We start from the raw sequence: 14,175 nt of genomic DNA, 5'->3' as shown, positions 1-14,175 counted from the left end.
TGGACTTTGAAACTGTCATTTTTCTTAATCAGTTTAATTTCATATAAAGTGTCAATTTACAGTGAAACTGCCCTCAAGATGCTTTATATTGAAACATAAAGACCCTGCAATATTAGAAAGAAACCGCTAGGCAATCAAATTAACCCCCTATGAGCAAGCATTGGGCGACAGTAGGGAAGAACTCCCTTTTAACAGAAGTCAGGACTTCTGACATGACCAGGCAGTAGCCGCCTTCCCTGGCTTGGTGTGGGGAAAAGCAAGATAGAAGAGGGCAAAGAGAAACAAGTGCAAAAACAAAACCTATGATAGAAACAAGACAAAATTTAATAATAAGCAGTACTGACATAAAAGTGGACAAGGAATGCCCAGTGCACCATGGGAAGTCCCCAGCACAACTAAGGGCCAATGAGCATTATCAAAAAGGAAAGTTTGAAGCCTAATCCCAAAAGTATCCAGGCTGCCAGGAGAGGAGGGAGAAGTGCTGTGTTGGGATAATGTGGTACTATTTGTTCTTTAAGATGTGACGGGACTGATCTCTCAGGACATTCAGTTCTAAATTTAACATGGAGCCAATGATGAGAAACTAATATGGTAGAAATATGACTTCTGTTTCTAGTTTCTTTCATTACCTGGATTTTTTTATTTATTTATTTTTTACTCGTGTCTCAAGTATTTTTGTATTTTTAAAAAATGTGGAAGCCAAAATGCCCTTATTTATGAAACAAAAAGAAACTCAAGCAGATGATTTAGTTTGCTTTAGTGTTGCTTAATCTTACAGAAACCAGTAACAGGAGGTGAAACCCAAGCATGTAATAATTTCGACTACCCTTAAGTACAATTTGACTAATTTTTGTCAAACACAGTTGTAAAGTTGTAGATGATAGGAGTTGTTGTCTGGGGGATAAATGTTGCTTCAGATTTTCAGAATATTAAATCATTCCTCCTATTTGCCAAACCTGGAACATTTGCAGAATACTTTGTAGTAAGTAAAGTAAAAACTTGTCATGCTGATTGTGCCGTTCCATCTAAACTAAGAAATTGGGATGGGGTCAATTTTTTTTTCATTTTAATAAATGAACTAATAATTTAAACACTGCATTTTGTATTTTCACACATTATGTTTGAAGATTATTATTATGTATAAAGATTGTAGGAGCTCCAACCAATATCTTCAGATTGCTAATTTTATCTAAAATCAGAAAACGCAAAAATATTCAGTTTTGATCTAAAATGGAGAAAAAGAGCAAATGTTAAACGATGCTGAAAATCCAAATCATTCAAAATATGGGTTTGATGAAAAACTACACAAAAAATAAAAACTGCTGATTTTATGTTGTTGTCAAAGTGACAGATCAAATACTTGTTGGTATTGTGAATAGAGAGGCTGTGGTGTCTGCACCATGTGGGCTGTTTGCCTGCGCAAATATATTCAAGTGAACACACTGCTGCAAGATCAAATCCTGGACAAACTGCTCTGAAATACAGTGTTTAGAGATGACATAGTGTGGAGCGTAAGACTGAAAACAAGAAGGAATCCTGGGGAAGGGAATTGTTATGGAAGCCCCAGCTGAATAATGGCAAGCAGTAATCTGTTGCACAAACTGATATCATGGTGTTTCCAACATCGATAGGCAGGTTTAAGCCCTTATTCCAAGTGATTATTTGAGCAAAGCATCAGGATTACATTTTCGGATGAAATGGTATAAATAAGCTGCTGAGAGCAGCATCGGCTGAGCAGACTCCTGGAGGACGGGACGCTAACGTGTTTGCTCTCCTGTTTTGTTCCTCTCCAGACCTCCCAAGTTTCTCAGACCCTCACATTCCTCTAGTGGCTCGTGAGATCATGCAGCGAATGATCCGCCAGTTCGCTGCTGAATATACCTCAAAAACTACTCAGGACGACCCGCCCCTGCCCAACGGCACCATGAAGGACCAAAGCCTGCCAAAAGCGGTGTCTCTGGCCCCGGCCCCCAGCTCTCCGCCCGGGCCACTGGCTGCGCCAAACTCTCCTCCATCATCTGCCTCCTCCTCTCCATCCCCGACCCCGGGACAATGCTTCAGCCCCACCTCCGCTGCTGCTGCCTCAGCACTCGCCTGCACCCAGAGCAGCAACAGTACGGGAGCCAGTAATGGTGGGGGGGGAGGAGGAGGAGGTACGGCTGCTGCCTCTGCACAGAATCCCGTCCTCAGTAAGCTTCTCATGGCCGACCAGGACGGCCCGTTGGACCTCACCGTTAAGAAGAACCAGGCTGATCCAGAGCCCAGCCAGCAGGGTGAGAGCAACGCACACGCACACACACACACACACGTTTCTGACCAACATGTGGGCTTTTTTTTTTTTTTTGCGCCTTTTACCAACCAAAAATATGAAAGCCACAAATTTGGCTCAGTGTTTGTTTTAAACAGGCAGGTCTGCTGTGCAAAAATACTTCCTGCTCCATATTTAATACCAGTGTGCACAGACGACAAAAAGAATCAGACAAGAGTGTTTAAACAAAAATTGTAATTAATGTATAATTCTTTATTAGTGCACTGGTAATTCAAATTTAGAGTTGGCTGCCATTATTAAAATAATTAAAATGTAGATATATATAAAAAATGAAAATAGAGCGGAAATGTGAAAAAAATAAATGTAAAAACACATTTCAAATTTTAACTAATAAGTATGACACTTTGTGTTTGTTCTAGTCTTTCCCAAAGTATTAACCACACACTGGGTTGATTGCCTGGCTCAGGTCCATGATTAATGTTCTCATTTCTCACACTGACAGCAAACATTTGAAGCAGACTTGCACATCAGATTCGCATCAATTCATTTTTAGTTGTCGTCACTTGCTGCGAATAATTGTTCATCTTCAACTTTAAAAGTGTGCACACGGTTTTCCTGACCGCGATCTCTGAAAAGACATGCTTCGAATCAAGCCTGCACGTGCAGTGCTTTACCAAGTCTGGAATTGTAGCTCAGGGCTCAATCTCTGTTTAATCAAACTGACCCAGCAGGGTGTCTGCAGTTTGATCAGCGAGCAGGCTGCTGGGGTGAACCAACAGCTCACTGCCTCAACCCTCACAGTGTGACCGATGATCCACTTTAATACCAGCTTTTTTAGAATCTGCTTACAGTAAGCTTACTTAATTTTTACAACAGAGAGACGTAGGCATTTAGATCCACCTCATGGTCACGAGCTATCTCTCTCCCACACGCACAAACAAGAAACGCCTTTTAAAGTGATTCTGACTCAATGTGGGCTCAGGAATCGTTTCAGTTACACAGCAAATGTAATTTCCGGAGAAGAAAAAGAGACACATTTTATTTGCTTCACTAATCAGTGTTATGTTACATCTGTGTGATGGCTGATTGTCAGCTGAAGCACACGGCAGGCATAAATTCTACAGAGAAAATCATGTTTTCATTTAAAGGTGCATCACTTTTTTTATCCATTAATATCTGTGCTAGCTAATTGTGCCGCTATTAGAGCATTACATGTCCACAGAACACGTTTTTACCCAATCTGCTGATTACGCACCAAATGTCATCAGCAAAATATCTTAATATTAAAATAGAAAATTGTCTCTAATACTTATCAAGGTATCATTATTGAAGAGCCCATACTACTACTAGTAATAAAGAAAAAAATGTCTTAGAGCAATCTTAACTTAAGCGCAGTCTTTTGGCTCACTTTGATTACTTATAAATACACTGACAGCATCATTTGAAACTGTGTCCATGTTTATCGTGAGCATGCACATGTGTAATTAGGATTGCCATAATACTAGAATTTCAAACTCGGTGTAGACACCTAGGAAAACGTTGGTCGCTCCCTTCCATTGTTGATGCTTATTTCCTGTGCTTGTGGTGACTTGGCAACGTATGTCATTGCTAATCAAATAGAGTCGGTACATTATGCTGCGCTGTCTCTGTCTACTTGCTGGCAGACTTTTCTCAGTTTCAATCTGACAATCTGGCATAATACTATGTAGACTCAAAGAATTGTGTTATCCTGTTAAATCAAGACTGCCCATCATTGTTTCAGACTGGTAGGACAGCTCCAATGTTAACATCATGGTTTTATCATTGGGTGCAACCCACTACCTTAATCGTATCACCTAATGTGGTGATCAGGTGCTAATAGTTAAACTGCTAACAGGACAATGCACACCTCCCAGGTTAACAATTATGATAGCTGTGTTGTTGAAATGGGAGCTTTACTGTCCCCAGGAAACGTCTCATAAAGATCGCTGTCTCAGTCTTTAGGATGCTTCCGCAAGTTGTGCTGCTTGTCAGCTATTAGTGAGGGCAGGGCCTTTTGTGCCTGTCTGTCACCAGCAGTGCTGTGTGGGGTTGGGTGTCAGCTGAAGGAAGTGAAGACAGCACTGTTGGTATCAGTACTTCTGTGAATGGGTATTTAATTCAACACTAATTTTACTTATCAATAAATATCAGAACTTCTTTTCTTTTTAACAACCCTAAGTGTAATTTAACATTTGCTTAAAGGTTTGTCAGAAATTCATTATTGTACTGAATTTACTAGAAGCTTATGTTTTTGACCAGAGTGTTAATGTAACAATTTAAATAAATGCAATGGCTATTAAATGCATTTAAGGGTGAAACATAGAAGAGAAATCTGAAGGGTTTGTAACCTTAGTCGTTTTAATGTCTTCCTATTTGTCAGCCCCAGCCCTACTCTGTCCATCTGACATTGAAACAAAGTACAGATTCTCAGCAGGATTTTTTGTTTTGATTCCCGACTAATTTAGACAACCTTCTGAGAGTCACTCAAACAAAAAAATCTGCCCGGCATTTGACGCTCGCTGGGTGTTAATATCATAACATACGAGTAACAGTTCGTAATCTGATTAGAACTGCTGCATAAATATTCATGTTGATGAGGTAACTTTTTTTGTCTTATGACAGTTTAATACAGGAACACGGGGGAGCTCGTAATACCACCATCAATGCATCCTGTAAAAACAAGGCATGCTAATGTAGAGGTCGATGATAATTAAAATGTTCATTAGCTTGGAGAAGGACCTCATTAGTGTTACTTGTTATGTGTAATTTATCATGGTTGTTATCCCTGGGCGTTTTCTTACTTCAGTGCATTTTCTTAAAGATTAATTTAGGAGCCAAAATGTGTACACGTACAGAGTTTGCTTCCTTGTTAAAAACTTGTCATGCCAATGCTGTATAAAATATGCATATGCAAGAATTACAGTATGTGTGCATGTGTGCATACTGTAATTGTCACAGTCAGTCTGGACTCTTTTTATATATGGGTAGCACGGTGGCACGGTGATTGGGTGGCCGAGGCATTTCTTTTCCAGCTTCCCCACACAGTCCAGAAACATGCAGTTAGTGGGGTTAGGTTAATTGGTAGCTGTAAATTGGCCATAGGTGTGAATGTGAGTGTGAATGTTTGTCTGTCTGTATGTGCTAGCCCTGCGACAGACTGGAGACCTGTCCAGGGTGTACTCTGCTTCTCGCCCTGTGGTAGCTGGGATAGACTCCAGATCCCCCTCGACCCTGACAAGGCTCCCCTGGATGGATGGATATGTTTATAGATAGATAGATAGATAGATAGATAGATAGATAGATAGATAGATAGATAGATAGATAGATCGATCATGTAATCAGTCTGTCTTTGTCATTAAAAGGATCAGAATTACATTTTTTTTTTTACCATTTTCTGCTTTGAAGATGAACAGATTTTCTTGAAAATAAAATAAAAAAATAACAGAATGTGCCAGCTTACACTTTTTTCTGCTTACTTTATGTCACTACATAGGATGATCAGTTTTTTCTCCACGTGTGTGTCAACTAAACATATTGACAAATAAACTGAGATTTCACACTCAGCATGTAGCCACAGTATTTCCAGGACTTCACTGCGAGTGTCACACAGATTCCACCTGTTCTGATGCACACAGAACATCTTTTTTTTCTTTTTTTCTTTTTTTGGTATTTAACGAAAAAAATGGGGGAAAAACGGGTGGTTTTATATACAGACACAAGCAGATGCCAAAGCTTTTAACATTCATGCCGATCGATCAAACAGTGATGGAATATTTTATGAATGTATAAAATGCAAAACCGTGATATGCAGTGTGAAGAGGCTCATTTATAAGACACATCCAACCTTCCAAATAATGTTGGCTGTTTCATATATACATATATATATGTATATATATATACACACACGCACATAGCATATATACTTAGTGATTTCTCATATTCACTCTGGAATATGGTATGGTCGTCATGGCAACTGCCTTCCTGCTCAGGTTAATCAAATCTTGATTGCAATCCAAAACCTTCTATAGGAGGGCATTAAACATGTCTGATGAAAATCAAACTGGACTGAAGAGGAGAAAATATAAATGCATAGTATACTAAAAGAAAATGGATCGTGCAAGGTCTGAAAATATCACGATTTCATATGCAGGTAACAAATTTGTCCTGCTTTTTACATTTTCAAATGCTCGGTGGTTGTGTATGTGGGAATCCTAATAGATTCAATTTCAGTCACAGGTGGATTCCTTTCTTTGTTTTTACTTTGTGTTTTGCATTACAGACAAATTAATAATCGGAAATAGAGAAAATAATATAAAAAAACACTGTTGTCTCCCTCTGAAATAGTTTCTTCGAGGATGTAATTGTAGACATATACAGACATTTACAGTAAGGGTTACATCTCTTTCCAAAGAAAAGCAGTGTATTGAATAGAGCTGGAGGTCAGTTGTGTTTAATCTTTTTTTCTCTCCTCTTTGTTTATTCTCAGATGGCGTCCTAGACCTCTCCACAAAGAAGAACCACAGTGCAGGCAGCCCCAAAGCTTTGCTCAACTTCACCCCCAAACCTGGACTCAAAGGGTAAGAAAGCAAACTAGTCTATTTAACCAAAGCAGCTCAGTTATTTGCCTGAAACAGCACTGGTGAAAGAAATAAAGCAGTGTTGTAATTTTGCACTACACTTCACAGACAAAACTTGGCAGTCTCTTTATGGCTGTCAACCATATTGATTACCAAATACTTATTAATTAATGAATATTTGATTTAACTTAAATAACCCTATTAAACTCAATTACAGCTCCATATTTTTTCTTGATCTCTGCTAAAGTGGCTTTAGGCTCCAGTCACACATGCCTAGAGACTGGTTGCCAAACATCTGACAACCTCCAGGTGCTAAGGAAAAGTGCGGATTCTGTGACCGGTTGATGATCTCCAGCGTAGAAATTAGTGCAAATACCCACAAGCTATTCAACCAGCAGTGAAACAGCATCTTTTGAAATGTGTGGGTTGCAGTGATAAAGAAAAACGTTACTTTTAAGGCAAATGTTTCTGGTTTCCATCGTGATTTTTCAAGTTTCACTGCAGCTCCGAGGGTAAGTGGCGAGTGTTTCCAGACTGGTCAGTCTCTTCCATACAAACTATGAGCAATCGCAGCAAACGGCTGTCAACCAAAGTAATCACAGGGAAGTTTGTGGTGCAGCACCCTCTCTGTGGCAGATATAATGAGCTCTCATTTCACTTTATGTGAGATAAGAAATTTTAGCTCCTCTCCATGATGCCAGCTTTCTTCTGATTGGCTGCTACTGCAAACAGAAGGTTGGAAGATCAAATGCTTGGGAACGCTGCGGTCTCAGCCAAAGCTGTCTGGCTGAGATCAGAATATTAGGGAATTGACATCACACAGAGCCCAAAGACCCCAAACTGTCTGAAATTTAGAGAGACAAACTGAGCTCTTGGATCATAGAGATTATTTGTAAATAAACTGTACTGGCCTCATTATTCAACCTATAGCAATATTTAATATAGACCTTCACCACTATATGAAACACATCTAAATAAAAAGCATAATCTCTCCTCTGTTTTGTACAGTCAATATTTGCACCATCAGTATATACTGCATGCATTCACAATAGATTATTTTCGTGAAAAGGAGCTGCAGAGTAGATCTGTCAGTTTATGAACCTGTATTCACTTTGGGTTGAAAGTGGGGAGCTGTTAACAGGTAAATTATAGGTCATCAGATTTTGTTATGACTGCACTACTCTATCTTGTTATGCATACTCGATATGGCTGTCATCACTAAATAGTGCCTTTTTTAAATAAATAAAAAGTGACTGAGAAAGAGCTGTGTGATGCTCCCATACTGTTAGTTCAGCTAGGCCACAGAGTCAGGCTCAACCTTAAGCCTGGCAGATTCACTTTTCCTTGGCTGGCACTTAGCTGACACCCTTCCACTCATCAGCTGCCCACAGTTGCTGCACATCTGCAAGCCACTTTTCAACCCACATCCACCCCAAGCCCTCCTCCCTTCTGTGACATAACTGTTGTCATTGATTCCTGGTCTGTGTCTCTGTTGGGGTCTTGCTGCTCCCACCACCATTAAGTGTAATTCATGGAACCACGTATGTGTCAGTTTTGCGTAGGTTTTTTGGCTACGCAGGATTTTTGGGTATGCAACCAACACAGACGTGCTTGCATGCGGTACTTCAAAAAAGCAACGGCGTGTAGGCTGACAGTGATGATGCTCTGTGTAGGAAGAATGCTGACTGGTTGAAAAGTAGGTTTAAACAGGAAGGAGAAAAAGTGTGAAAAAATAATCAGAAATTTAAAGAAGCCCACAGAAGAAGCAAAGCAAATATTTTGCACAGTTTTTAACACTCAGTTTCAGTCCACTGCAAAAATCTCTTTGTCTGTTATGACTGCTGTGTTCTCCGTGGCAGGGGCTAAGCTAAAAGATTAACAGCAGCCCACAAACACTGATCTGTAGGCTACTTCGCAAGAGTAGTCCATAGTTGTTCCACATGTTTTGACACTGCCCCCAGGTGACAGTGCATAGCTACAACATGTAGATGATCAAGAAAGTGTGTTTCTTTCATCGAGAATCTAGTAAATCTTTCTCAGATGTTAAAGATTTTAAATCATGTAGACAATAAAAAGAGTTTGTGTTTATATTCGGTACTATGCTATTCGTTCATCCAGCCAAAGGATTCATAAGGGTATGTTGTGGCGAGGCATAATCTCTCTGTCTACAGTTCACAAAAATCACTCCACCTCCTGCAGTGTTGGTCAGAATTTAACCGAACTTCACCACAATGAAAGCCTAATGGGAAAAAGGTCACATTTGTTAATTTGTGGGCGAGAATTGCGATGGATCTTGAACTGGATGAATTATTCCATTGTTCTGATGATAAATGTATTAATTAGTTATTATTAATCTCTGACTCTCTTTTAAACTGTGTTTTTTGTCCCTTGGTCATGGCAGATGTTTGCCACTTCCAGATCCTGGTTCTGTTCAAGCTTTCTTCCTATTAAAAGGGAGTTTTTCCTTCCCACTGTCGCCATTTGATTGTTCAAAGGGGGATGTTTGATTGTTATAATTTTCCTCCGTATATAAAGCGCCTTGAGGTGACTGCAGTTGGGATTTGACGCTATATAAATAAAACTGAATTCAGTTGAATTTAAGTCAGTTAGATTCTTGATTTTACAGAAAATACACTTTCTTTGTAAAGCTGAGCACAGGACTGCAGGTCTTGAAGAGATTGTGTCCATATTCAGTTTCTCCACATTTCTCCACTTTTATTCTTCACTTATTGATTTTACTCTAATGAACTATCATTAGTTTAATGGTAAGTTTATATAGATTTGTTTCATCAACCCAACAGTGTTACAATAGCAATATCAACATGACTTTGTCCTGCAGAAAAGAAGCCTTTGTCAGTGTCTTAGTGAACTTTCTTTGCATTGCATTCTGTTAACTATTGATGAACATAATTTTCCTTGAGGTTGTGTTAAGAATCATGTGTGTACATGTGTGCGTCAGGAGGGAATAAACAATTTATGCTAATTGCGGTGGTCATTTTCATGAAAACCTTTGATCTGTACTGTAGGTCAAATATGGATTGAAACAGGTTCGATTCAGAGAGCATATGCGACTGCAACTGCTGCACTGAGATGTTATGTTAAATTTGGGCATGATGTAGTGGTGTGCAGGTTTTAGTTTAGTTTACGGCTTCCTCATTTTACCCCAAATACTCTGTGATAGTCTTGGTTCCTGTCTGCTCACCTGTGTTTGTTGCTAATATGAATGATATTGCGATCAAGGTTACCATAACAGAAAAATATTAGGTGAAAACTGACAGACACTCAGATGCTTTTTTTCTTACCCTAACATAGCAACAGATTTCCTGCTGACAAACAAGGCTATAGCCCAGCAGGTAAACCTTGGTGAAGTATTTGCACAACACGATTAAAACACAGTTAGAAACAGCACCTTAAGCCTATGAGGATAGGTCTTCCTTCTAAGGATTGAAATGTCTCAAAAGTCCTGAGGCACCAGGCCTATGAGCCTCACTACCAGTGGATTGCTGTTATCCTGAAATGTATCTGGACAAATCTTCTATTTGTGAATAGTGCTTCTAATTGATAACGCACTCATATGGACTTTGAAGTTTGATGACAACCAATGATTGTGGCTGATACCTGTAATATTCTTTGGCATCTGTTGGTGTTCTCCTACTCAAAAAGTGCAGTCACAGCCGTATCCTTTATTTGGGCACATCGTCCAGGTACGTTAACAACCAACCTAACATTGGGCAGCTCATTTTGGCATGTTTATTATTTTTAATTATTTCTTCATATATTTGAAACAATTTTGGAGGTCATGTTCAGGCCAGTCAGCCCTTCCTGCCCCGTGTTTATCAGAAGGCTTAGCCTGTTTCTATTGTGACAGTCTTTGATATCATTCAACTTCCCCTCTAGAGAACCTCTTGCCCTGTGGTCCAGACTTACTCCACCTTCACTGCAGCTGGCAGTAATACTTAAATAATAATGATTAGAACAAGGATTTCCATCACAGCAACTATTTACCAACCCTGGCATCTGTTAGTTAACATCTGACTACCGTGTCTCATGCAAGGAGAGACTATGGAAGGCAACTGGTTATTGCTGTAGAAATATAAATACAATTCAGTTCTGTTGGTAACGGCAAAATTAAACCACCTTCATGCAGTGGGTTACATAAAAAAGCAGCAATTGAGATTTATTTAGACCAAAGAAAAAACTATAATGCCATGCATCCTTGTGCTACATTATATTAAATGCAGCTGCAGTAACTGCAAATAGCTAATTGATGCTCAGTAATAATGTGGGAAACAGCAAATGTTCTGCTTAAAAAGAAAACGTGTTGCATAAAAGATGTGAAAGATTTGTTTTATTAGGTTGTCAGTTTTAGCTTTAATTAATCACTCAATACTGTATGTATTAAAGCATCAGTTCATATAAGTGCAAGAATACGGTCTGTTGCTCTTTTCTCTTTTTGTAATTACCTCAGTTGTTTCAAATCTACCCCTGTCTTAAAAATAACTTTGATCTTATATGAAGAACTGTGTTCCTGAAGTTCTTTTCTTCGTCTTCTTCTCCATCCAGACTTTCAATCAAAGCAGATCATACCCTGCCAGAGGCGGAAGAGGAGGATGGGCTGCTGCAGAAAAGTTTGCAGGACGCAATGAGGGAGAACTACGTCAACTCTAACTCCTTCAAGCCCCCACTGGCCCGCTCGCTGCGTATTAAGGAAGAGCTTCTTAGCCAGAAGCATCGCCTTCTGAGTCAACCTCCTGCTCTTTCACTGTCTAATCTAGAGTCAGCTGGCTTGCTCAGTCATAGCCAGTCCCATTCCTTGCTTGGCCAAAAGGGTTCTTCTTCATTTTGGGGAAGTAAGGCTCACCTTGAAAGCCTAATGAAGCTGAAGCAGGCCAGTGGAGCTTTGAGCGACCTCAAAGACCTGCCTACATTCCTGGAGCATCAACACCACAACCACCACGGAGCCTTCACCTTTAAGAGTTCCCTTCATCATCACCACCACAATCAGGTTTCCAAGGCCCAACATCATCACATTGAAGGAAAGAGAGACCAAGGCCACTCTCCGCCTGTTGACCTGAAAATCCCCCAGGTTCGGGGCATGGATCTTTCCTGGGATTCCCATTCCTCTGAGCTTTATGGCTACGGTGCAATGGGGGTCGGGGGTGGTGGCCATGGGGACAACACTCTGAGCCGGAAGCTAAGAGCCATTCTGCCAAAGCAGAACCGCCGAGGAGGAAGCCTTGGGAGCCTCTTGGATGGGGCTGCTGAATATTGGAACTCAGACTTGGACCACTCAAGTTCTGGGCCGGCGTACTCCATCTCAGATGTGGAAGGGGACCCAAGCTCCAAGCAGCCAAGGAAGAAGAGAGGCCGATATCGCCAGTACAACAGTGAGATTCTGGAGGAGGCCATAGCTGTAGTGATGAGCGGGAAGATGAGCGTGTCCAAGGCACAGAACATGTATGGGATCCCACACAGCACCCTGGAGTACAAGGTCAAGGAGCGCATGGGGACCCTGAAGAACCCCCCAAAGAAGAAGCTCAAGCTGATGATGAAGATGGAAGCAGGAAGCCAGGAGTTTCCCAACGAGTCAGAGAACACGCCCACTGCAACCCCACGAGGCGACGGTGCATCGCTAGCAGCTGCCGAGCTCAAGGACAATGTAAAAGAAGAAATCGATGATGATTTCAAACCGATCGACTAAACGACTTACACATGTAAACCTCAACTGACTTAAGTAATTTGAAAATGGATGGGGCTTTATTTGTGCCAATTTACTTTGCAGTATCTGGGTGAGCACAAATGCAGGGATTATATGAGGAGGATTCTTAAACTGGAGAGACACAACTAATCGGATGGTTCTTAACTAGTGTCATTTGAGCGATGCTATAGAAGCATTTGTTCAGCTTTTCTATTCAGGGGCTTAACAAATGCAGCTAAAGACATTAGGTAAATGACAATTATTTACGCATGCTGATAATCCCCAACCCCCAAAAATTCTCTCCCGTCTTTTATGAACTTGATACACTGAAGCATTGCTGCTTATAAATGCAGTCTGCTTTGGATTAATATGATAATGATGGGGAAAAATAAGGGGAAGGTTGAAAATTAACTCCTTAGAAGAAGTGACAAATTGGTCCCTTTATCACTCCCCTCTTGCTCATCAAGTACTAGCTCAAAATTGCAACTGTAAGGTTTAATTGTACCATTGATATTCCTCAGTTAGGGTTCGGAATCAAACCCACTCTCTTATTGCCAGGTAGCCATGACGCTTTAACTGAAAATCCTTTTCTTTCCTCCTTCAAATATTCTGCTAATTTCCGTGCGGACGAAAAGCAAGAATAACCCATCCTTTTTATGAACGAGAAGACACAAAAGTCATTCAGGGATGCATGTTTGTGAGTTTCGTGGACACTACTGACTTCTGTAATCGAATTCTTTTCCTCTATCTTTTCGTTTGATTTGTTTTGCTTTCTTTTGCACTACATTTTGAGTCTGGCGCTTACAGACCAGGTTACCTCGGCATTGTTGCCCATGCATCATGCACTTATTATGGTCTGTCTCTGAAGCCCAGTCACAACTTTGCAAAGGGTCAGAGGTGCACATCGCCTGCATACGCTGATTCATATTCAGATGCAGGAGGCTTCTTTAACCCTCTTTTTTGCCAAGGGACAATTTAAGGGGTGATCTGCTTATGGATCAGCGGGGGGGTTTTAAGGCGGAATGCTACCTCACGGACCTCCATCAGTCTCTCACTGCTGATCCTGGAAAGCCGGAGCCACCCGCAAACGGTGACTAAAGTGAGCTCACCCTCTCATGAAGATCGTTACTGGACAAATGCCTTTTAGGATCAGAATGTGAAACTGTGCTGCTACCCAGTTCATTATCCAGTTCCTATAGAGGCTTTAGTTAACCTAAGCTAATGGATTTTGGATTCTTAGCTAATGACACCATATTGCTGATGTTGTTTTTTCTTTCCTTTTTCTAATCAAAACCAAGCAGAAGCAACTCACATGAGTTTTAAAAGAAATTCTTCTCCCTAAAACTTCAAAGATGGTTTTAAAGGCAGTTTACTACAACAATGTGCATTTATTGTGGGGTGTTCAGTTTGGGGTGGTGGGTGGGTAATATGCAGTGGGCAGGGGTAGTTGGTAGGTGGGGGAAAGGCAGATTTTAATATATTATAACTTATTATGACTGAATATGTAAAAGCCAATCCATGATTCTGGGTGTTTTTTCTCTCTCCTCATTTTTAACTCAGGGTAACTGAGACAGATGTGGATTACAAATATGGTAATTTCCTGTTGGACC

General features: G+C 40.5%; 1 protein-coding gene across 1 annotated transcript in view; it reads left to right on the top strand.

Annotated features, from left to right (window-relative positions):
* The window catches only part of lcor (ligand dependent nuclear receptor corepressor), an 80,054-nt gene extending 66,079 nt beyond the window's left edge, over positions 1–13,975 (top strand). The window contains exons 5-7 of the mRNA XM_082536684.1: positions 1,794–2,273; positions 6,777–6,867; positions 11,431–13,975. Of these exons, the coding sequence (XP_082392810.1) occupies positions 1,794–2,273; positions 6,777–6,867; positions 11,431–12,568 (1,709 nt within the window). The 3' untranslated portion in view covers positions 12,569–13,975. The remainder of the gene's footprint in view (positions 1–1,793; positions 2,274–6,776; positions 6,868–11,430) is intronic.
* Positions 13,976–14,175: the final 200 nt, after the last annotated feature.

The sequence above is a fragment of the Aulonocara stuartgranti genome (genome assembly GCF_965226115.1).
Source record: "Aulonocara stuartgranti genome assembly, chromosome: 6".
Lineage (NCBI taxonomy): Eukaryota > Metazoa > Chordata > Actinopteri > Cichliformes > Cichlidae > Aulonocara > Aulonocara stuartgranti.
Note: the sequence above shows the minus strand (reverse complement) of the source record. Positions and strands in the feature narration are given on the sequence as shown.